Source organism: Coloeus monedula (assembly GCF_965178545.1).
Source record: "Coloeus monedula genome assembly, chromosome: 6".
NCBI classification, from domain to species: Eukaryota; Metazoa; Chordata; class Aves; order Passeriformes; family Corvidae; genus Coloeus; species Coloeus monedula.
Genome location: NC_138786.1, coordinates 4,958,243 through 4,982,499, shown reverse-complemented (window position 1 = coordinate 4,982,499; position 24,257 = coordinate 4,958,243). Strand labels below are relative to the sequence as shown.

The 24,257-nt window shown below is 35.4% G+C and overlaps 1 protein-coding gene and 1 long non-coding RNA gene across 2 annotated transcripts in view; one reads left to right on the top strand and one right to left on the bottom strand.

Annotated features, from left to right (window-relative positions):
- Positions 1-1,335: 1,335 nt before the first annotated feature.
- GAS2 (growth arrest specific 2) overlaps positions 1,336-24,257 on the bottom strand; it is a gene marked incomplete at both ends in the record, with an annotated part of 70,996 nt that continues 48,074 nt past the window's right edge. Inside the window, one exon of the mRNA XM_082283712.1 lies at positions 1,336-1,554. Coding sequence (XP_082139838.1) covers positions 1,336-1,554 — 219 coding nt within the window. The remainder of the gene's footprint in view (positions 1,555-24,257) is intronic.
- Positions 4,271-12,355, top strand: LOC309573933. The gene is made up of 3 exons (XR_014226474.1): positions 4,271-4,341; positions 8,807-8,906; positions 11,258-12,355. It is a non-coding gene; the product is annotated as an uncharacterized lncRNA (long non-coding RNA).

The window sequence follows — 24,257 nt, the reverse complement described above, 5'->3', positions numbered from 1 at the left end:
TATTCCAAGGATGCTTTTTATTTTTTTTTTCCCTGCAAAGCAAAAGTAATTTTCAATAAAATTTGGGTATTTCTGTGTTACATGTTTGCCCTTTCTTTGTGTGGCTCATTATTAGGACAGCAAGCAGTATTGTGTATTGTAGGCATCCAGTTGGTAGCAGCAAAGTGGAGATGAGAGATTACAAATAATACGAGTTTCAAAATGTGTATTTTAAAAAAAATTATTTCATTTGTAAATTTATACAGTCAGTGAAACAATCCTGTAAAATGATTTTTCTAGGATGTTAGAAGGCACATAAATTACCAAATATAAACATAGAGAAGTAGCCAAAATCATGAACTAAGCCCACATACGCCTTTAGCTATATTAAAGGTGTGTGAATGATTTATGAGAATGTGAGTCACTCTGCTTACAGGGTAATGAATATTTCACATTTAGCATGAGCAACAAAATTAAAAAGAAGGGGAAGGAAAAGCTCATATCCAAGAACAGTGCGGTGTTTTGTGACTCCAGAGGGACTTGCATCTTCTGAAGCTCCTCCTTGGGTCTGAGGGCTGTACGCCTGTTACTGCTTCCCTAATGGGCTGCAGAACATCACCTCACTGGTACAACCAACCAACTCTACTGTCTGACAGAGGAAGGGGCAATCTGTCCACTTCCCCATGCTTCTATATTGGGCAACTTCATGAAAAACACAAAGGATCTACATATAGATCGAACACTCAGCATTGTCTTCAGCTTTAAATAGTAAAATGGTGTGAAGGGGGTTCTTGGGCTTTTTTTCTTTTAAGTAATGGCTTTGAGAAGTTGTTTGGCATGCAATAAGCCATTATATTCTACTAATTTAGAAAAGATTGCAAAACATAGAAACAGTCAATTTTTATTTAATTTCAAGACACATTACCAAATAATCTCCCCAAATACCCATTTTCCACCTGCATATATATATTTCAACTAGCCTAACAGTCAGGGATTCAAAGTAATAAGGTTTTCATACAAATATATTTTATTGTGTATTTTCTTCCATTAACAGGATCTGCTCCTTTATGTAGCTCTAAGTATACATTCACATATTAAAGAGTAATAATTTGGCTAAAAATATATGTCTATTTATTATCTGATTGTAGTAATCAGCCTATCAAGGGTAATTTGCTATAAAAGATACAGTACTAGAAATAAATAGTTCTACAATTCAAAGATCTTCAAAATGGGGTGTCATTTCCAGTCTGTGTTAATTTTTCCAAAGTCCTTTTAAAACATTAACTAAATTCACTACACTTGGGAAAATAATTTGGACCTACATACATAAAGTCCCACTCACATGAGAGGCTTATTTCACTTAATCTCCTTCTTGGTTTTGTAATGAGCAGAAACAACCAGGTAATTGTCTGGATTCATGTCCCTGAGGTTTGGAGACTTGCTCTGGATTGGAGAAGTTTTCCCATCTACTCGGGACATCTGCAGCATTCGGCATGGGTCATGCTTAAGTAAGTAACCTGCAAAAGTCTCCCAGCCTCCTCCAACACGAACCATCACATGTTTGTTGTGCAGCATCTGAAATTACATAGGCAGGAAAAAACACAGACACTCTTGAGAGGCAACCATTCACAAAGAAATCACACTTTTTCTGCTGTAAAAAACTGCTTACTTTAATTGAAAGTCAAAACCACATGATGGTAGTTTACTTTACAAAAAAAAGGAAAGGAAAAGAAATAGTAGAGTGGTTTTTATTTGCAATTTAAAAGTAAATTTAAAAAAAACCTGTAAGAAAATGAGCTGGTATTTTAAACGATTTTCATATTTTATGTAAATAAATGCTACATGTTTTCCTAGTCCTATAGCATGGAGTCATTCTGTTCTTCATGTGTTTAGTAGAAATATGTCAGGGAACATGAATACTTTTAGATTATTTTTTTGAAAATATTGTAGTAAAGTCACCATTTTATATGTCTCAAAACTGGCTTTTCTTTATGGGATAGGGGTCTATACAAAAGGAATAGTGAAGGGCAAACAACCAAAACAATTTCCTCTATCTCTGGAAAATTATAAAAAAACCATTAAAAAAAATGAAGTTCCATTTATTTGAACAATTAAGTCTTGCTCATACTACATTCTAATAAAATAGTTTAATATTGTAATTAAAATAATCCAATGAGGTACAACTGAAGTAATTTATTTGGAGATACCAGAATTTTCTGCCTAAATTCAAATAAAATTTTTCTCCAAGTGCCAGTGTAACTTCTCCCTCATCTACTCTTGAGTTCAGTTGGTGATTTTACTCATTTCTCTCTTTTGTTTCTCCATACAGAACAGTCAAATAAATACCAGTGAGGTATCATAAAGCAGCACATTCATATATTTTATTGGTTTACTTTATAACCAACATTGTACATACCACATTGTCATTGAATTTGTGCCTTCTTAGAGAAATGTTTTAGTCTAATAAAACAATAAAGCTTATTTTAGACTTTTAAGAACTCACTTACGTGCCTGAGTGCACATCCAAGGGATTCAAATTAAGCCTCACCTCTACAAATCTGAAAAAGTGCAAATTATGTAGCCAATTCCAGGTATTTTATTCATCCACACTGAAGTAAGCTATTTGCAGTCTAATTATGTATATTTTGGCAGATAAAAATTTATTTGTCCCTTCCAACCTAAATTATCCTAAAAATAAATAAGTAAAAATAAGTCTTTCTCCACCTGAAAACCAGGAAATATGCACTCCTCTTTTTCCCTTGTCATCCCTCATTAAGTCACATTTTGCCTAGCTCCCCTCTTATATAAAGGATTATACAAAAATGTTTTGGATTATGTCTACTAGTTTTACAAGTTCCAGATGATGCAACTTCAGCCATTACATATGGATTTGTTTAGGGACCAGCTCCGACTTTCTGTGTTGTCATTCTAAAACCCCAATAAAGTATCCTGCACTTCCTCTCTTTTCAGACATCATGATAATGATACAGAAAATAGACTGCTCTCTGGATTAACATCTTCCTCTCATTTTTAGGGAATTATATGTAGTAAATCACAGTAAATGAATCTCAGTTGGAAAAAACGTCATAAAAAAGCTCAGCCTGAAAAAAAAGATGTCAAGAGCGTATGTTAATTGCTTGTCACAATATTTCTAGCTATGCTGCGGTTTGGTTTTAGAATTAACATACTTTCTGAATTACAAAGAATTTTATTTTAATGTTACATCTTGGGCTGTATCAAACACATCAACAGGTATCCACTTGATTTATTGAAACAACCTCTGTTTCAGATCAAAGGAACAAGCAGACTTTGTGTATACAAATACAAAAGGCATCTAAATAATCATTCAGATATGTAAATACCCAAAGGGCTATTTAAACATTAAAAATATGAAACAGAAAATGGCAGGTGTAATTATTCACTTTTCTTATTTTCAAAATTTGGCTGTCACTTCACAAACAAAACTCATCAGAGAAGACTATAGACAGCTCTCTGCAGCAGAACATTGAGGAGGTCAGCCACGGTAAAGCTGGTGGTTTTAAGCATATACCCTTATCCTTTGGAAGTTAAAAGTAAGTGAGGTTTTCTGCAAAACTGTACTGAGTACTAAATGTCATGTACTCCCCCTAGGCAAAAACTATTATGATAATTAGAATACTGATATTTTGGGTCATGTTTTTCAGAAATCTGAACCAGATCCTTTTGCTAAAATAAGTATGTTTTTTTTCTTTTATGAAAAGGCCCCTAGAATGAAGGATTTAAAATTCTAACCACTGTATCCTTTGTTAATTAAATACACTCCTTTCAAAGCAGCCTTCTTGTTCTCCTTTTCATCTCACAGACATTTCTGTAAAAAGATGCATAATGACATCAACTGTTCACTAAAACACATAGCTCTTGTCATTTAGAATACGAAGTGAATTTCTTCCACCCAACTCATCTTTACTTAATTGATTGTCATTTTGCTTGTGTGTTGATTTCTCCTTTTTCTAAACTGATATAACTGTCCATTTGGCAACTGCTTCCATTTTCAAAAGCACTCCTTTCTGTGAAAAATGTAGGCAAACAAGGGTAAGTAAAGCTGAGTTAAAATGAGACTGCCTATGTCTCTTGGGATTCACTTTCTTTTCAAGCCTTTTATATTCCATTTTAAAGTGCCTTTGGACGTCCTTTGAGATTTCTACCTCATGACTTTCTAATTTATTTTTGTAATAATTACCCAAGTTGTTAAACTACGTTACCTATCAAAAATATTTTTTTTACAGTGCTTATGGAATGCTACTATAAGATGTCATGTTTTCGGTGCAGCGCTGGTAATGCAACTGGGAATAGAAAACATCTGTGATGAAGACAGACACAAAAGTAAGTGATTAGTGATTCCACTGAAATCAAGACTGCTGTAGCTCAAAACCAAATACTTCAGATATTAACATACCTTGTTGGTATGACATATATTACATTAAAACACTGCTCAAGTAACATATAATTAATACATGATTGAAATTACTTGTAGCAGGAAGGCAAGTGAATCTTGTAAAACCCTTAAAAAATCTGGGAACAGTGCTTGCAGTTATCTCAACCCTGAGCCTTTCCTTTACACAGAGCAAAATCCTGCTCCACTTACAGTTTGTGCACAAAGCAAATCTCCACCAAGCCTCACAGCAATATGAAATGAAAACAAAAATTGACTTAGATTTAGTCACAGCTCAGGAAACTAGCATGTAATCAGGTTAGAAACACAATACCAAGGGCAAAATGTTTGTAAATTGTTCCTAGTGAGCTCTCCTAGAAGAGGTACAGATGTGGAAAAGCTGAGATGGCTTTTTACTTATATCTTGGTTTATAAAGGTCTGGAAGAAGCTAGGAAACACACATTTGATCATGAAGACACAGGGTGTCTAAAAATGAATAGGATGCTAAATGATTAAAGTCCTATATGACCAAAGACAAATAAGAGTATCATGAGCCTCCATTTACAGCAGAGAGCAGGCAAATGGCATGTTTGCAGTGGTATCAGGAATGATGTACCAGAAAAATCTTCCATTTGATATATCAGCAGAATATCATACTAGGACAGCACCACAGACTCCCAAAAGGGGCAACAGCAATTGCTGAAAACAGTACTCTGATAAATCTAATCTAACAACATACAGGGGTATCACTGAAGCTCAGTCAGTTGTGGGTTGTGAGAAGTACAGCAACAGCAGGGTGGTGACAGAATAAGCAAGTAGAAAATAGGATGTGGGGATGAGTAAAACGGTAATAAACAGGCAGCCTAGAAGTACCCAGTGGAATGTTAGAGACAACAGTACTTGAGAGCCAAGGTGTCCTGGGGTGATTCATAGCGTTATTGTATTCCATATCTCTCTGCCAAAAAATTGTTACCATCTCTTTCAGACCCTGCATCCAGGACCCTTGTGTATGGGGGTTGCTATCGCGGGTGTTTTTAAAATCTCCCTGCTGGGGTGGTTTGCTGCTTTTCGCCACGTGGTGTTAGCTCGCGGGCTGTTTGATCTTTGCTCAGGCAAGGGTTCTTTTTTCCTTCCCTTTTTGGGCCCTTTTTTTTCCTCTTTGGCTCGGAGTGACTGCAGTTAGTGGGTTTGAACTGCCTTGGGTGGAGCTCCACAGGCGCCTGCAGGTCCCTGCAGGTCACCCCGCACCAGGAGAGAAGATGGGAGCAGAGCTCTCTCTCTTTTGTGGCAGCTTTGGGTTTGCAACTGTAGCCAATCGCAGAAAGTGCATTTCACAATTACAAACTGTTTCGAAGTGAACTTTGCACACTCTACCAGCAGAAAAAAAAAAAGCAAGGGAGGTGCTGGGGTCGGGACACCCCGCGTCCCCCGATGGATGGGTCCTCCCGCCGCCACCCCACCACCACGGTGCAGAGCATGGCACAAGCAGCGCCAGAACCCGCGAGCGGCACGAGGTAGCGGTGGTAGCGGCGCGGACCCCACACGAACCGGCAAGTTTTCATCTGCCTCTAGAACTGCTCTGTAGCTCCTGCCTTCCCAGTAGGGGCTGTCGCCATCCCGTCTCTGTTCCTGGGGCCATGCGGTCGCCTGGAGAGCGCCATTTTAGAAGGGAACGGTGTGACGTCATATCTCCCGTGTCCTTCAGCCCCACGGCCTCCTCTGGCGGGCGCCATTTTGGGAATGGCGTTTCGGGCCTCTCTTAGTTTCCGTGGGGTTGTGAGGTCTAGCAGTTTGGTATCTAGCAGTTGTTTACTTTTTTTTCTCCTGCCTGTTGGCATTCTGTTTGTTAATAAATTTTTGTGGGTTTTTTTCACTTTCATCTACTTGTATTCATTCCTTATTAGTGGAAAGGGATTGTTTGAACCCTTAAAGGAAGACAACTTGGTTCCAGAATGTTCTCCTTTAAATTGTCTCAAACCAAGACACAGGGAAAGAAAATTTATTTTCAGCAGGCATCTAAGAGTAAGCAAGAATCTAGCAGCCCACTGAAATCCTGAACTGATGCAGCCCATGGAATAATGAAGGATGGAGAGGGGAATCTCAGGGCAACTCACAGTAGTTACAGCTTGAAAGCCTGAAAGGACAAACTGGAAGTGGGACTGTTAACAATGTCCCATAAATTATGGCATCCAGCACAGCAGTGGTTTTTCTTTGATACACAGTCTGCTGAAGAGGTAGTAGAGATTGTTCCATAGTTTCAATGATAAAGAAAATTGCACATAATACCTGACCTCAGGACCTGAGATATGTACAAAGACACATATGGAAAGCAGTGTCAGGGAAACTGAGAATTTTATAGGAATGGGATAGCAACAAAGAAAGACCCGCTTGCAAGTGAAGTGAATGGAAAGATCTCATTAAGGCTGAGACATTGAAGAACAAGTACTTGTTTAGTGTAAAAGTCCCAATTTGAGGGTGAGCATTTCCACAGTCATTCTACATATCACTAAAGATACTTAGAAGCCATGAAGCAACATCTTGCCTTCTGCAAAAGAAATAATCAAGTGAGGAAATGGATTTTTTCCCTTTTCACATTCAAAAATGCAACATCCTCTGTCTATTTGTGCATGGCAAGAGATGAAGTCAATATGCTTGGTATAATGGCATAAACCACTACATGCACAGGAGTTCAGCCATTTATATACCTGAAGCAGCCAGGAATTGGTTTTAGGGGATGAAACCACAGCCAGGTAAATCCTGTATGGCACAGATAGCTGTTTACCTCTGGAGTTAAGGCAAAACCAGTTGTGTTAAACATTTCTACAGAGGGAAGGCATTGGGATTGACTATAGCAGAAATATTGCACTTAATGAAACTGCTTATTTCTGTTTTCAGACAATAGCAGACTCACTGAAATAATTATTCCAAGTATTCCTGCCTAACTAACTGAAATCAAGATTGAAAGATGAAATCATTTTTGTACTGATAAAAATAACACGATTGTTTGGACATTTGAAAATCTTATTCTTGATTAAATTTTCCCTCAAACCTTAAATTTAGTTTCTGATACAATTTTATAGAATTTGGAAATAGCATATGTTTCATGTCTAGTTAACACTAGGTTAATCTTGGTTACTGTTTGAAAACAGCATCCTGCATAGGGAAGCACTTAGTGTGCAAGAAATAACACGGATGCAGAAGTAAACACAATTCCTGTTCATTAAGAACAAGTGAATTTCTGACAAGTGAAGGTGTTTGTGTCTTGGGCAAAGATTAATAATGGCAAGGAAAATGAATTAGACATGGGATTCATGTTCAGAATGGTATTTGTAGGTAAAGGGACTGTGAATTTCCAAGTACTTTGGGTGACATCTGGTGCACCTATTGATGTCTGAGGGCAGTTAAGGTGACGCTTGTTTCTTCCCCTCCAGACACAGTCTGGGCCAGCCACAAGGAAGACCTAGTCCTTATCAACTGAAATGTGAGATATTGAGCAGAAATCTAGTTGCTCTTAGCTGCAACACTGACTCATAAGAAATATTTTATGCAACACTCACCAGAAGAGATGATATGGCAAACAGATTAAATACATAAAAAGAAATCAGACAGAGTTTATGAGAGTAAGTGAAAGAGAAAGCATCAACTAGCAAATGGTATCTCTGGATGGAGTTATGGAAAATCATATATACTAAACAAATAATGGGGGTAGGGGGAGACTGTCTTTAAGAAAAAAAGTTCAAAAACATTAGCATGAGGCTGCTAAAATAAATTTATGAGAGATTTCTTAAAAAGAAGAAAAAGACTTTATTCTTACCTTTGAATAAAACGCCAAACAAACAGCAAATTTTCTTAATTGTAATGATTAATCTTTCTATTAGCATTTGAGGCCCTGAAAAGTTTCTTTTAAAAAAATCCAAATAGCTAAAGAGACAATTCTCTCTCACTTTCTAATGTCAACTAAGTTTTTACCCCTCAAGAAATACCTCTAAAATCATATATTAGAGCACTGAGGTACTATTCAGAATAAGTTAGAAGCAGAATTTAATAAAAAATAAAAATAGGACTTCTGTATATAAACTGTGAACAAATTTAAAACAGAAACCCCGCTAAATACAAATAGGAATTAATTTTATGCAAACTATCAAGATTCTCCTAAGTTACATTCCTTTAAGGATATTGAGTCACCTACAGAGTGTATTCATGTGCAGAGTGATCATCTGTTTGGATTTTGCCACTGAATGCAGCGAATCTACGGTTTCCTCATGCAAATGTGCGTGGGTTACATGTGAACATGCTCGTGTTATAGGATTGCAGAAGTACATGAAAATGTTCTTATGAATCCTGAAGTGCCATCTGTTTTCTAGCTATTTTATCAAGACTCATTCTGTCTCTTCTAATTTCCTACCTCAAAACAGCCAAAAAAAAGAAAGTACCTCTTGCAACTAAATAAAAAACTGCACATCTTCATCTACAGCATTCTGCTCACTGCCTGCCTCTGGAAGTGATGTGCATGTGGTAAGTGACAGATGTTTTAAGTCCAGCACAGAGTGATTTCGGTTATCACATACATCCAACTGCAGCAATCTATGTGTTTCCCTGTCTGGACTTTTTTTTTTTTAAAACCTTCCAAATTGCTACAAACAGCTGCTTTCAAGTGTATGCAAGATTAATGCAGAAGCTGGAGTTAAAATGCTTAATTGTTTCTTTTGTTGTGTGTCCCCATTCTCTGGGATACCAGTACAGCAAACCCAACAATAACTTCCCTGTCATTGTGATCTTTGTAATATTTGTCACAAAAGTGACTGTTGCCCATTTTCCCCAAATCACCATCTTTTGCCTCTTGTTGAAATAAAGATGCTGCCAGTCCCTTAGTGGTAAAAATCATGATCCATAAATTTTAAAATGATGTATAAGGTATTTTGATTTATCCAACATTAAAAATTAAGTTTAGTTGAGATAGTTATGGTAACATGCTCAAGTTGACCATTAGCATTTCAATTTAACATGTGAAATCCTAAATAAATAAATAAATGGCATGTCTAGAGTCATCACAATTCAATTCAATAACTTAGTATGACTTCTTAAAAAATCTAACCAAACAACAATAAAAAAACCCAATCCCAAACTAAATCAATCAACCAACAAAAAAGTCAAAAAACCCCCACAAGGCCAAAGCTATGAAATACATCAGGATTGCAGTTATAAGGAAAATCACAAGGAGGCAGGCAAACACTACAATCAATTAAAGGCATGAGAAACAGGAATAAAAAAAGTATATTCTAGACCAGTGAAGATCTCAGAAATTATAGGTAGGATTTTTTCATTTCCTTGTGCAATGAAAACTAATAAAAATTAAAAATTTCCAGATACCTTAACAAGGAACTGAATGCCTTGCATTTTATGTTTGCAGATTTATCTTTAGGAAGAACTAAAAAATATATGACACTGTAGAGGTCTTCAGCACTGGTCAGTGTAACCAATACCTTGACTTTAATGGTTTTCTGCCTTCTATTAATTTATTCAAGATTAGTAGCTGCCTCATTTGGTTTTACGCTTTCAAGTAAGCAAAAGAAAATTCAATAGTTTTAAAGTGAGGGTCCCAACAAAAGAATACCAGAAAGATTTGCATTTTTCTGGACATGCTCAGAATAGTCTTCACACTTTCAGATGCAGATGCAGAAACTGCCTACATATATTTTTGGATGAAAAAATTCAGTAATGCCTTTATTACTCAGGCTTTTTACTTCTTCATGGCATTACTTTGAGGAGTGGCAAGTGCTGAGGCATCAGATCCAACCCATAAGAGAAAATAATATGTAATGACTATAATACTATTTCACTTCCCAAATTTATGAGAGATGTAGGTTTAATTATAAGCTCTAAAGACATATTTTTCACATCCTTCAGCAAGTAAATATACTGTAATTCTATATTTCAAGTCTCTAGGCTTGGCATAACAAGACTTATTTCTTCCATTTCATCCGTGTACACACTTGCTGGCTATTGAGTATATGTGGATAAAACATCAACATTAAAAAGGACAGTTCCCAATAACTGAGATAAAACCAGTCAGAGGGTAGGTATGGTTGAAATTAAGAGCAGTTTTTAAGATGAACACATACATAACATAACTCCTCACTGAATGCTTGCAGATGAAATTGGTCTGTGCTCGTAATTATTGAGCTGTCTACACGTACCTGAAGATGAATAACCTATAGTGCACAATTTCAATGTGCACTAGCCCCTACCTTACCGTGACTGCAGCTTATTAAAATAAACATATAAAAATAAAGAAACAAACACAAAAGAACACCACCAACAAGACAAACGAACAAATTTAATTAAAGTGAGACATGTAAAACTGGGGAAGTTTCAGCCATAGGACTACACTGGCCTGGGAGATCATGTACTAAAATCCAGAAATTACCCAAGAGAAGCTATAATATGCTTACAATCTGTTTATCCCTGTGCCAAAGAACAAATGTTCATTTAAAAAGCTTTTTAAAGCAATACAATATACTAGCCAGATATAAAGCCATTTGTCCTTGGTTGCTTAGTGATCCTAGAATAGAGATGTAAATAAATTAATCCAGCCTTTATTCTGACTAATTCAAAATTATGTGCTATTGTCCAGTCATCGCAAATATATTTAACAATATGGTCCTTTAGAAGGAAACTACATTTTATACTATCCTCTACAAAAAGGCTCATTAAAATGTGGCTATATTGAGGATACTGCTTCCAAGAATCTCTTCTAATAGCATCAGCAATTAATAGATAAAATTCAGATACATTTATTGTTTTTAAGGATGGTTTATACTTCAGTAATTTAATCCACCTACTTTTCCTCCATCTTTCCTCTACAGGATGTTTATTTCCTGTACTTTCCACAACCCACAAGCTTCATGGAAGTCTGCTCCTTGCATTACAGTTGAGAGAAAATTAAAACCTGCTAAAGAAAAGAAGCGCAAAGGAATAAGCGGTGAAACAGAGCGGACTGCAAACCTTTTTTCAAGTGCCCCATGGCAATCCGGTACTCCAAAATGGCAAGGAGAAAACAGGGAACTGTTCTTGTTCAAATCTCCTAGCTGTCTGGTATTCTAAGGCCAGAATATTCCTCAAAGAGATGCAGTACAATTTTAGTGTTGTCCATTAGGAACTATTGCTTAACATTTACATTAAAGTGAAAGACTGCATGTGAACATTTGTTGTGGAGCAGTAGTAGCTGTTAACTCACATCCTGAAAGTAATTTGGTTAATTTGCCCAAATACCTAAGTTGCACAGTCTAGTTCTACAGAAACGTAAATTAATTCCCAATATACTCAAAGAGATTTTCTAGTCTGACTCTTTTCCAAAAAGTTTTGGACCATGGTGTGAAGGCTTGGCCTTCAATTGCTTCTCCTCATGGTGTAGTGCAGCAGTAGGTGTAATCCCATCTCCTCCCATTAAGGCTCTGAGTTCCTAGGTTTCCACTCCAGACTCCACCTCCTTCCCTTGATAAGTAGCACCTACACCCTCACTAATTACCACAGGCAGTAAGGAACTCTGGACTCCAGACCAATGCTGCTCCTGCATTATCCTGGGCTATAGAATGTATATAAAGAAGGAAAGGTACATGGACAGAAGAACAAATAATGGGCAGAAGAGTTAAGAAAAGAAAAAGACTTTTTTTTCCCCACTCATATTTATGCAATTCCACTTCTACAGCTTCATTCAGCTAGATGCCCTTTTCTTCTTTTGAAAAATGCTCTCCTAGATTCATAACTGTGTATGTTCATAAGCCTGCAGGTGGAGCATGGTGAGGTAAAAAACATGAGCTGACCAACATTTAAGATTAAAGGTAATAATATGCATACATCTGTATCTGCTCTGTTATTTGTTGTTTATCTGGTGAACAGACACTAACAGTTGATACTTAACATTACAGTAATTATACTGAATATTAGTACATTATACACTCATTCTAACAGCTATTTTTTTATTTATTCCAGGTTTTCCTTGCCCATGGTGGGGGAGTTGGAACTAGATTATCTTTAAGGTCCCTTCCCACCAAAGCCAATATATGATACTATATGGCTTTTTTTACTTGTACAGCAGTAATTTGAAAAATGCATCACTTGTCTACTTTATTTCACTCTTTTTCACATTATGTCCTCATCATAGTCCTGAGTGCTAGCAAGTCTCTGCTATCGTCATCCTTTGGCCTCACTCTAATGTCAATTCACAAGAAAAAATTTCACCCTTACATCTTTTAACAACACAGTGTTCTCACTGTTGCCAAATTCCAGCTAGATTTGCCTTTACATATAGGGTACATTAAAAATGCAAGCATTCTTTAGTTTCATGTAAATTGAGGTTAAAGAACACAATAAGGAAATAAACATTTTCCAAAAAACCCAAGGTCCCAAGAAGTGAATACACTGCCAGTTCTACCCTGCAGTATCACTGCTTCCATTGACCTATTACTGGGAGAGGAGCAGCTATACCCTTCATGGGGAAATTATTTCGGAGAAGAATATTTTGGTTACTAGCATCTCTAACAGAGATAAAGGGCTTTTAATAAAAATACTAGTGAGCTGGCAATATTCAGATAATATTCCTTCAACCAATACCGATTATATTCACAAGGACTGTCAGGACTCTGTAAGGTACTTCAGAAAACCTATGCAAAGCACAGATAATCCACGATTCTGGTTGGCTGCCTACAAAGTGCTTCGGATTCCTTCTGTTTTATGATTCCTAGTTATGCTGGAAACCTTAGTCCCTGCACTTTTAGATAAAATCTAGTAGACAAAGAACAAAAAAGTCTCAAGATGTTTTCCAGGCTTATATATGAACAGTTAAGGGCAACACCAAAATGATGAAAACAGTCACACAGTACAAGACAGAAATCTGGAAACTGTCTCCTACCTCCATCCCCTGGTTTTTAAATCAACAAAGCTACATGCATAACCAAGAAAATTACATTTAGAAAGTATCTGGAGACAGATTGTTTTATTAGATCTTGCTTGAATTAAGACTGGAGGTTATTCTTTTAAATGAACAGGCCTGAAATAAATTTATTTAACTCCATGGGTTTCATTAAAATGCCTTCTAATTTACACTGGGGTAATGAGAGGAGAACAAGGATGGCATCATTTCAATAATGTTTACACTTAGGCTTAATTTCCTTTAAATACTACAAAGCATTCTCTCAAAGTTTTCAAAATGATGTCAGTGTGAGTCTATGGGGCATGATGTTACTAAATTGGAATGAAATTATGTCACTGCAAATATATGAAACCAGCATTGTCAGTAATGAACCAAAGCTATACTAATGTGTTAAAAATTGTGAAAATCATCTGAATGGAATGAAAAACTTTAAATAAAATTAAGATATTACAGATCACAAACTATTTATCCAAGACCGCAGTCATCAGTTTTGATTATAGATCCAAATACACATATATATTTGGCTAGAGAGTCAAATCTAGTCAAATGCCATCTGTAGTATTTTACATATTTCAAATCCACCATATCTCAAATGACTTGACTTGCATGGAAGTCTTTGGGCCAAATTTGACCAGAGTATAAATAATACTGGGAATTACATACCAAGTACGTCAACTGGAGAAGAGTGCAAATGGCTGAAAATTTAAACTAGCTTGTTAAGTGGACAAAATTTACTCTTGATGCAATGTGAAAGCAGGTAATCCACAACTGGTCATGCTCCCAGCTTCAAAAAATAGCCATCCAAATGCAAGTCCAAGGTGAATTAGTTGCATTGATGAGGACAGCATGAGCAGAAGTTAACATATGACAACATGGCTGCATGATATTTCACTGATACCAGCTTTTCTTGCTACTACTTTTTTCTTTCTTTCTTAGATCAGATTAGCACTTGCCATCATCTTGAAGCAAATTTCTAATATATTTGAACTTAAAATGGGTTTTCTCTGTAATTATACTGCCATAAAGAAATTAAGGATCTGCATTTCAGCTTAGAAAATGTATGAGTTTTATGTATTGAAGTTAACTATTTCATTTCACACACATGACTATTTTGCCACAGTCATTACAAACATTTTTTGAATCTCCTTACCAGCACTATATATATATATCCTTACCCTACTACTCCATTAATACTGAACATAACTAAACATACAAATTAGGAGTATTTAATTTCTCAGCCACATTAATAAATCTTTCTAATGTCCTAAACCATACACATCACTTCAGAACTTTTTTTTTATTCAGGCTTTTCTTCTAAACAGTTTAGCACAAAATAAATTTCAGCTGAAACCAGTCTCATCTAGTTTGATATGTTAATGTTGAATTTTTATCTGCTTTAATCCAAGACAATATATTTTACATGGACACAAAACTGCCAGAATTTACGTTTGGTAAATTTGGGCAATAAAAGACAAAATACTGATGTTCTTGTTCTCCACAGCCCTACTTTGACAGCACATCTGATACTAACTTTGTTCGTAATCCTCACTTTTTCATGAGACAGATCCAGGAAAAATCATGGTAATACTATCACTTTTGTTCTACGGAATTCCAAGTTTATCTTTGGAATGCTTTCCAGGAGTTTCCTGTACTTTCATGACACTTGTGAGTGGCTGACCAGCTGCCAAGCCCCAAAATCCATTTAAAGTGCAGTGAATGTTACCAAAAAAACCCCCACTTCCTTGGCGTGAAATTTTAAAGATAAAAAATGTATGGGGTTAAATGGAGAAGCAATCAAACTTAGAGTACACAGATTTTTCATATTGTGCTATTTTTATGTAATATAATAATATAATAATTTCAGGACTCTGGTAACTCTCTTGACACAGGAATGAATTATTTAAAGTTAATATTAGTAATTCAGTTTAGTTTTGATAGCTGCTAGCTGTAACCTGACAGCACTTCAGTTCAATCACATGGAAATTCCCTGTTGTATATATTCTAGTATGCTGGATCTCTTTGCACTCATCAGTTTTATATCTTTCTGCAAATACCAGAAGAAAGATCTTTCTAGGTTCTGGCAAAGGTCTTGGAAAGGGAAAATGTGCTAGTTGCCAAAAAGACACTGATGACTCTAACAGAGTAGCCCAGAGTTTCTATCCTTTCCCTTTTAATATGTAAACTTGTTTTTGATTTAGAACTGACTCCTGGCAAAGGTGTTTTCCTCAGTGCTTATTTGTGTATAGCTAGTCTCGATGTTGACTCTCTTGTCTTAGAGAACACAAACCACTTTTCACTTACTCAGAAGCATGAATAAACTTTATAACATTCAGTCCTGTATTTCAGGACAGGAAGGCAGAGCGAACACAGCTAAGAGAACAGAAGCAGTACTTCTATTGCATGTATGCTTTTTAATAATGATTACAATAGCAAGAACTAGGTAAAACTCATTAAAAAAAATTGTAGCAAAAGGAAGAGCTATGTTTAGATAAATCCAGTATGTAAGCACCAAGTATGCAAGTATCCTTGCATACTTCAATACTTCATACTTAGATTTCACTTCCTTCAGAGAAATACTTTTTACTTATTGTCAGAATCATAGATTTTCCTTTGATAATGTTCCAATAGAGTGATAGAGAATTTAATGAATAGTTACAAGATGACTTCACACTACGATGACATTGTTTTGAGGTGGTTTGGGGGCTTTAGGGTTTGGAGGTTTTTTTGGGTTTGTTTGTTGGACTTGGGTTTTTGTTTGTTTGTTTTGTTGGGTTTGGTTTTGAGGGGGTTTTGGGGTTTCTTTTTCTGTTAAGGTGATTAGGTGGTGCTTCAGTAAAGCCTGAAAAAGCAATGGAAACATTCTTGACTGAAATGCCTTCTCAAATATTGTCTCTCATTCATTGCTGCTACATCTGAACTGTGGGGTAGACAGTATTTCCTATGTTCCACATCTGTATGGTGTGCCCTGGCCATATCTTAATCCATGAGAAGGTAAGATGTTTTTTTTAACCTTACCTCTCCTCCTGTTTTCAGGTTATCACAGAAGAGGCACCACAACAACTCTAGCTGTATATTCAAGAAACCCTGAACATTCAAGAAACCCTGTGTGTCCAAACTTATATCTATTTCATATTCTAAACACAGACCTGACTAGGAACCACTGTTGCAGTTTCTAAAATTTTCAGTTGATTTAACAGATCTGTTAAATCTTTAAAGCTTTATCCAATTTTTAATGAGGAATCAGTTTCCCAACTGGCACTGAGGAAAGTAATTTCTACAGAATCTCTGTGCGCTGATCTCTGTGTCTCTCTCTATATGCAGTTTCTATTAAATATATGCAGCATTTATTAAAGTTACTTTTCATTATAGTGCATATGTTCTGCAAAACAGTTCTTGATTAAAAATTAGCATACAGACATAAATATTTCAAACTCATGGCCAAAACAGAGAAAGTTAAATCAATATTTCCTTCTCGCATTTGCCATATTTAAAGGGCACAGTTCTCTCTTTTAATTCACCTGGACATCTAAAAATTACCAAGGTAACATATTAACCCTCCTTGATGTATTTTGAGTTGACATCACCAAAATTTTTAGTCAGAGGACTGTGGTTTCACAGATAGTGTGGCACATGTGCATTTGTACACACCCACGTATAGCTGTGTACACACACACACTCTCACATAAAATACATGAAGTACACTGCCCAGGTAAGATGGGGTATAGAGCAGACCAGAGTTCCTAAATGCAAGCATATGTGTTAAGTTGGTAGATTATAACACATCTTCATAACGTTTATTCCACTTCTGTATTATGAATAAAGCCAAATGAATGTGTGTTGTAAAACAAAGCTTCTTCAGATTGGAGAATCCATTAAATTAGTCTTAGCTTTTGTTCTAAAAAGACTTTGCATTTTAAACAGTTTTTGTTATTATGTTAATCTTGAAAGTGAAAACTAATTGTTAGGACAAGACTATTAGTTTTAATTGCATAATGGATAGCCCCAAGCAGTAGCTCTAGACAGAGACAAAGCTACGAGATCTTTCCCTTAGACAAGCCTTGCTAATGCTAAGCACCAGTGCTGAGAAATTCTTTTCCATGTAACTTTCTTCTCAAAGTATCTCCTAAGTAGTTATTATGAATTTTGAACAGTTAAGAAACACGAATGTGAAGATCATAGTGTAAAATGTAATTATATCTATTTTCACATCAACATAATCTTTCATCATCATGATGCTCTTATTTTTGAATTGGACTCTTTAGTATTAGCAAAAAGGGGATATTACATAACAAGTCCTGAAGTATTAAATGTCAATACATTCATATTCACTAGCATCTGCAAAAAATTGCTTGATGGCTTGAAGCCAAACACAGCCAGAGTCTTGGCTTCACAAAATACTCATTCACCAACCTTTTAGATACACATATATGCACATTGCCAGCCGTGAATCAAACACTTGATCTCCATATTTCCTACAACAAAGATTTCATGCTACAAACACCATGGTATATTGCATAAAGCTTTGAGCTTTAAGGCATCTCCTCTGGCTCAAACCTCAGGCCAGTTTTTGAACTAAATGGAAACAGTAGAGAACAGAGTTAGAGAAGCACCATCGTAAGCCTAATCAGTATGTCACGTTTTGCTTTTCACCAGTCTGAAAGAAAGGATGTGGATGCTTTGCACATTTAACAAAAAGCCTTTCCCCTACTATTCCATATATACTTAGATACTCCAAAAGCACTGGTTGCTTACTTGTCCTCAACAGCTTTTTTGTATTGATGGGATTTCCTGAAGCACTGAGAACCAGCTTTACTTCTCAGAGATTTAATTTTTTTGGTGCTATTTGCAAGGGACTCAGGGTTAGGTCTGAATACTAAAATGATAATAGTGAATTAAAAAAAAATCCTAAACAAAACCACATCCCCTTTGCTATTACTTTTCCTCAGTTGGAAATGTGTTCTAAAATTAGGCCAGTAAGACTGTAACCCTGAGTAAATTAGCTACGTTACAGCTGAATCTGTAACAAAATTATACACAATTATCAGTACATGCAGACCAGGTTTTCATGGGCTCCTTTAAAATCTAGATTTATGTCCAGAGTTGTCTTAATGCAGGACTTTCTATAGCATCTTTTGCAAGCACTGTATTAAATTTAAACAAAAACAAAACAGGACAAAAAAATTCCACCACTCTAGCAAAGACTAAAGAGAAGGAGGGAGACTTGAGAACAAAATAAACTTTCAGCATGAAATTGCCATGATATCATTCTTTGGCTTGCCAATACTTTGAGAAACTGGGGTGGGGAGGAGAAAAGGAAACAGAAACAGGGTTCTTTGTACCCTTATGAAATGTTAAATTTTCCTTCTCCCTCTTGCCTCTCAGTAAATCATGAGGAAGTTGTTAAGTAAAATGAACCAAGAAATTTGCATGAGCACCACTGAGATTTCTGAAAACCTGAGTTTTTTGCAGCCTACCATTTTACTTGATTTATATGAGTCGGGTTTGAAGGTTCTTCACAGAATTCTGAATACTACTATGGTTCTACACCTTAGACACAACAGAAATACCTTTAAAAGAAAATTTAAAATAAAAAAAAAAATTATTTAAAATACATTTAAAATGCATACATTTTGACTGGGAAACTTTTTAGGTTAGGAATTTTTAAACCCTATCATGTAGTTTAAAGAATTCAATTTATTGTCCAAAAACATATTCAAGTATTATCTTCAACTACAATGTCTGAAACTAAGTGAGCTATATTAGTTTAACTGGGTGTATAATAGGCTAGCTAATGGCAACATGTTTCTCAGGTCCAATATGGAGAATGAAACCTGAGTAAAAAGAGTAACTACTTCAAAAAATTTTTGTGTGTTCCCTTGATGGAAACCAGGGGGTATTTTGGAACCTGGAGCAAAACCAGTTTAGGTGAGCTCAAATATTTTCTAGGGAAAGCAACATGCTAGAGCAAAATGGTATCAAAATGTTAAATATCTGTGTCAGTTTAAAAAAAAAAAAAAAAATTATTCTCATAGAAACGCATTTTGTGACTTAGCTGGGTCATCTTTAAATGATCTATTGATATGCTCCATATAAAACCACACTAGTAGAACAGGACCAGGAAGCCATCAGTTGGTTGCCAAGCCAAAAGGCTCTGGGTACACTTGTCTTTGAATCTCCCTGCCACACCAGAACCACTTGCACCAGCATATATCCATTGTTATTCTAGTGGAAAGAGTCAAAATTGTGTCTGGGTTCTAGATTGAAATTCAGAGTGTAAAGATCAAGTATTCGTTGAGATCTTAATTCATAAGGAAAAATAATAATTCAGGAAAAGGACGGGTTTCAGATGAGGGGTTGCTGGGGCAAAACATAGATGAGGTAGAAACCAGTTCGTTTACAGGTAGTCTAACACATGAAAAACTTTGACACAGAGACACAAACCCATTTCCTTCATATTTACAAAATCTTTGGGATTATTAAATCTTCCTTCAAATGAGACAGGAAATTTTCATGGCTATGCATTTGCCAAATTGTTATAAACATGTCTCCTTATGAATAAATAATTACTCTTAAATACAATAAAGTTCATGTTAAGTTAACATGGTAATATGTTAAAGATGAGAAAAGCAAGACTGTCAAAGGCAGTAAACACAGCAGAGGAAGCAGCAATTTTCCTTATGCTATGACGAGACAGGTCAAGAGGCTTTAAACTGAGGGAGAGTTGATTTAGATTAGATATAAGGAAGAAGTGTTTTACAATGAGGGTGGTGAGGCCATGGCACAGGTTTCCCAGAGAAGCTGTGGATGCCCCATCCCTGGAAACATTCAAGGCTAGGTTGGATGGGTGAGCAACCTGGTCTAGTTGAAGATAACCCTGCTTAAAGGAGGGGATTGGACTCGATGACCTCTGAGGGTCCCTTCCAAACCAAACTATTCTATGATTCTATGATAAGACCTTAATGCAAATTTTAAAATTACTTAATGTCATTTCAGTATTATTTACAAAAGCAATCACAACTTAATAAGTAACGTAAATGGCATGTTTTGAGCAAAGTTCTGTCTCCCTTCTGAATTTTAAAAGCTTCAGACAGAGTTGCATCTACTTGGTTAGACAAGAGGTGTATTCTTAGGACTGAAAAACCTAAAATACCTAGTAAAATACCTAATAAATTCCATAGTATATATTTATCTAAATAGAGTGTTTGTAACAACTAAAGCACTTCAGCATCTGTTGTCATGATTGAAATATTATCTTGATAAAGTAAGACAATTTTAGTGTCCTGGTATGTGGAATTTGGTGGGAGAGGCTTGAGCTGTTTTTCAAACCTTAAGGTAAATCCATTTCTGATGAGTTGAAAGAAAGGCATGACAGTACACCACAAAGCAATCTGAATCAAGTGATGCTGATTTATGACTTGACAAACAGTCTATAGCTGGTCTTCAGTTTAGTAGTTGCTGGTTTTTGGAAAATACACTTAAGGTAACAGTTGACTCTGGAATCTCCAGAGTTTATTAATCTTTGGCAAAGAAAATGTTTCCTGTATTTAAAACTTCCTTAGAGCAACATATTCTTCTTGTTATATTCTGAAGTTTCAAAAATCAGTGACAACAAAATGAGTAAAAAGGGATGCTCCTAAACTTCCATTAAAACATGCAAAACAATGTTTAAAAGTCAGATCAGTTTTACATCTGTTAGATCTCGAGATTTGTAAAACAAACTGTTAAAAAAAAAAATGTATTAACTAAGTTTTAGAAATTTGTGCATTCACAATTTTAAAAATCAAAATATATGGGAAAGTTTGTTTTTGTGTACAGCTAACCCTCAATGAAATAGTTCATTACCAGAAAACAATCACAAGAAAAGCATTTTTGGAAGTATGTTGAACTATATTGTTTTCAGAAGAAGATAAATGATGGCGACTGCACATTCAGTTTTAACTCCAAATTCCACATTAGGATAAGAGAGAAGTTTTATCCCTTGGCTTGTGTAGGCTACCACTAACTTCAGGGTTTTTCTAACAACTTGAACCCATCTCTAAGTTGGTACTTACTCTGTAGCATTCATGTGATAAGTAATAAACTTTTAATCAAGGCAAAAATGCAGTAATTACAGTTTTCCTAATGTCCTGTTGCCAAAGGAGGGAAACTACACAGCAAACGTCAGTGAAAATTCGTTATTTGATGCACAAAACTTAATGTCCTAATGTCAAGAAAAAAAATAAAAAACCCCAAAGGAAATAAAGTCAGGATCAAATGTTGACCTTTGTTGGGCATTTGTGATTTCTGCTGATGGAGGTGCCATGGAAGCATAATTCTGGTCCCATGTGAACTGGCATAGTCACATGATACAACTATTTCTATTTTTGATATACAAGGAGGTGACCAGTTCAAGAAGCAGAAACAGTAACTAACACATGCTAATCTAGGATCTTACAGGTACCTGTGCAGAACTACTAAAACCTGTATTTTAACCTGTTCATGTGTTTTGATCATGAACTAAATTTTATACATGTTCAGAACAAATAGCTTGAAGGGCAAGTTATCATTATATTAGAATAACAATTAGAATAATCAAATTTCAGTGCACTTAACCTTAAAACCTCTCTCCTTAATTCTACCTTACTATAGGCAAGAATATTTGCCAGTCATTTTTCTTTAATTATTTACATTAACAAATGGAATTTAAAATATGAAGTAAAAATAGCTATTGATACTATCCTAAATTATTAAAAGCAAATTATATTTAAAAGGAAATTTTTAAATGTTATAATTACATAAAAATCTAAAATCTGCACTGAAAAAGCATTGTTCAATATATCCTAGGAGTATTATTTCTGTTATTGCAATATAAGAGAGATACACTGCATTGATCATGACTCTTTCATGGTCTTTGGCTCCTAGACTAATAAAAATTAAAAGGACATAACTGCTACAGATAAAGGTTTCATTGTTTTATTCCTTTGCTACCATGAGAGTTTCCTGTTAAATAGTTCTTTTTACTTTTTGAAAGATGGTCAATTCCTACTGACTGATGTAGATGCAGCTAAAGTTTTTTTGGGGGTTCTTTTCTTTTAAAGTTGGAACATAGTATCTCAAAATAGAATCTTAATAAATCAATGTAAAAAATCCCCACAATTTATAACAAAGAATATATCAAATTGACAGTTTAATTTTTACATTTTTAATCTGAAAGATAAATATTATAAAATGCCATGTAACTCTGTAGTTTGATTATCAATCCTATTAATCATCATAGAAAATAGAGGGGAATTTCTTGTTCCTCCCCACTGAAAGAACCCTGTAGGTGAGATGAAGGCATCCCTCGGATTCTAAAAAAAACAAACAAATGAAACTGTTTAAGAGAATAAAAACCAAAAATAAAAATTCTACTTCCCCCATCTCTCTAGAAAGAGTGGGCATCTGACAACATCTGCTTGGAAAGACAAAATCCTAGTGGAACAGACTGGTTGATAAATTCTCTACCATACAAATCATTACTATTCTCATTAAAATACAATGTTCTGTATTTCAACGCGAGAAAGAATTTGGAAATATAGCCTTTATATTTTTCCTCTGGTCAGGACTAGAAGGCATTACAGAGGACAAAGTCATCAATAAAGACATGGGATAAAATCCTGCTGTGTTTATTTATTGCAAAAAGTACTTTATACCTTTACACACATCTTGCATGTTGTCAGAGGTGCAGCAGAGTTTGAAAACAAACTATACTAGATATAGTTTTTGGTGAAAAATGTGAATGCTTACAAAGTATAACTGGATATTACAAGAGGAAAAAACTTGCTTTCACACTGACAAGAGAACAACAAAGAAATAAAAATACTTTTTAAAATGAACTTTAACTTCTTCCTGTTATTTTAGGAATAGAAAGGTCAAACCACATTGTGTTAAATATTTTTAAAGCCTACATACCATTTTTGTTAAATCGTGGCCAGCCCAGTTCTATGCAGAACCATCATTCCCGAGTCAAGATATTAAGCCCAATTGGAAATTCCCATGAAGGCTAACATTTCTTTGAGAGTATTACACTAAAGCTAAGAAATATAGCAATAGATAATCAATTCACTTTTATGCCTGAATCCTAAATGTCCAAGGACAATCCCTTATGAACAGTGCAGATGCTGTGTTTAACTGATGCCACCACTTAAGCCACATTTATTGTTTTTTCTCCAGATGGCAGCATGACTTATGTTTACAGTATAAAAGTATATTGTACAGTGTATATCAAAAAGAATCAGGTGGGTTTTTTCCTTTTTAATTAGCATCTTATAGTAATTATCTAAACCTACATTGAAGAATATTAACTTAAATTCACCCTAAAAAATATTTTAGCATTCTTCTATAAAAGTCAGGCATACTTACCTTGACTCTGTTAAATATTATTCCCATTAGTGTCATACTTTGTCAACTCACCAAAGGAGAAGTTTAAAGAAGAAATGTAAAGCTCAGTGCTATCCTTTAAGAGCAACACTATGAATAGCAGCATCTATATTTCTAAAGGATCAGGTTTACTAAACTGTTTTCTAAACTGTGAGCACATGCTGCTGTCTCATCATTAATGTAGAATGTATTATTGTCTAGTAAATGTAAAACGGATTCTTACAAAACTATTCATCTATTTAACAGAAACTCAAGAAAATAACTGAGAGAAAGGAAATACTTTCCCCCACTAACATTTTCAGCATAAACTTATGGGACCCAATCCTTAGTTCTCAACAATACCTATAAATAAAGGCCTTTTTGTTTTGAAAATTCTTGCCTGTAGATTAATGGTGGAGCGGATTAGCACTCTATATGTGCTCTTAGCTGTGGAGCTGCTGGTCCAGTACTTTTCATATAAAAGGAGTAAGAGAACCAAAAAAAGGAGAGGAAGGGAGCCATATAATTTGGCCTATTTTTGTATTCTCAGTATAGAG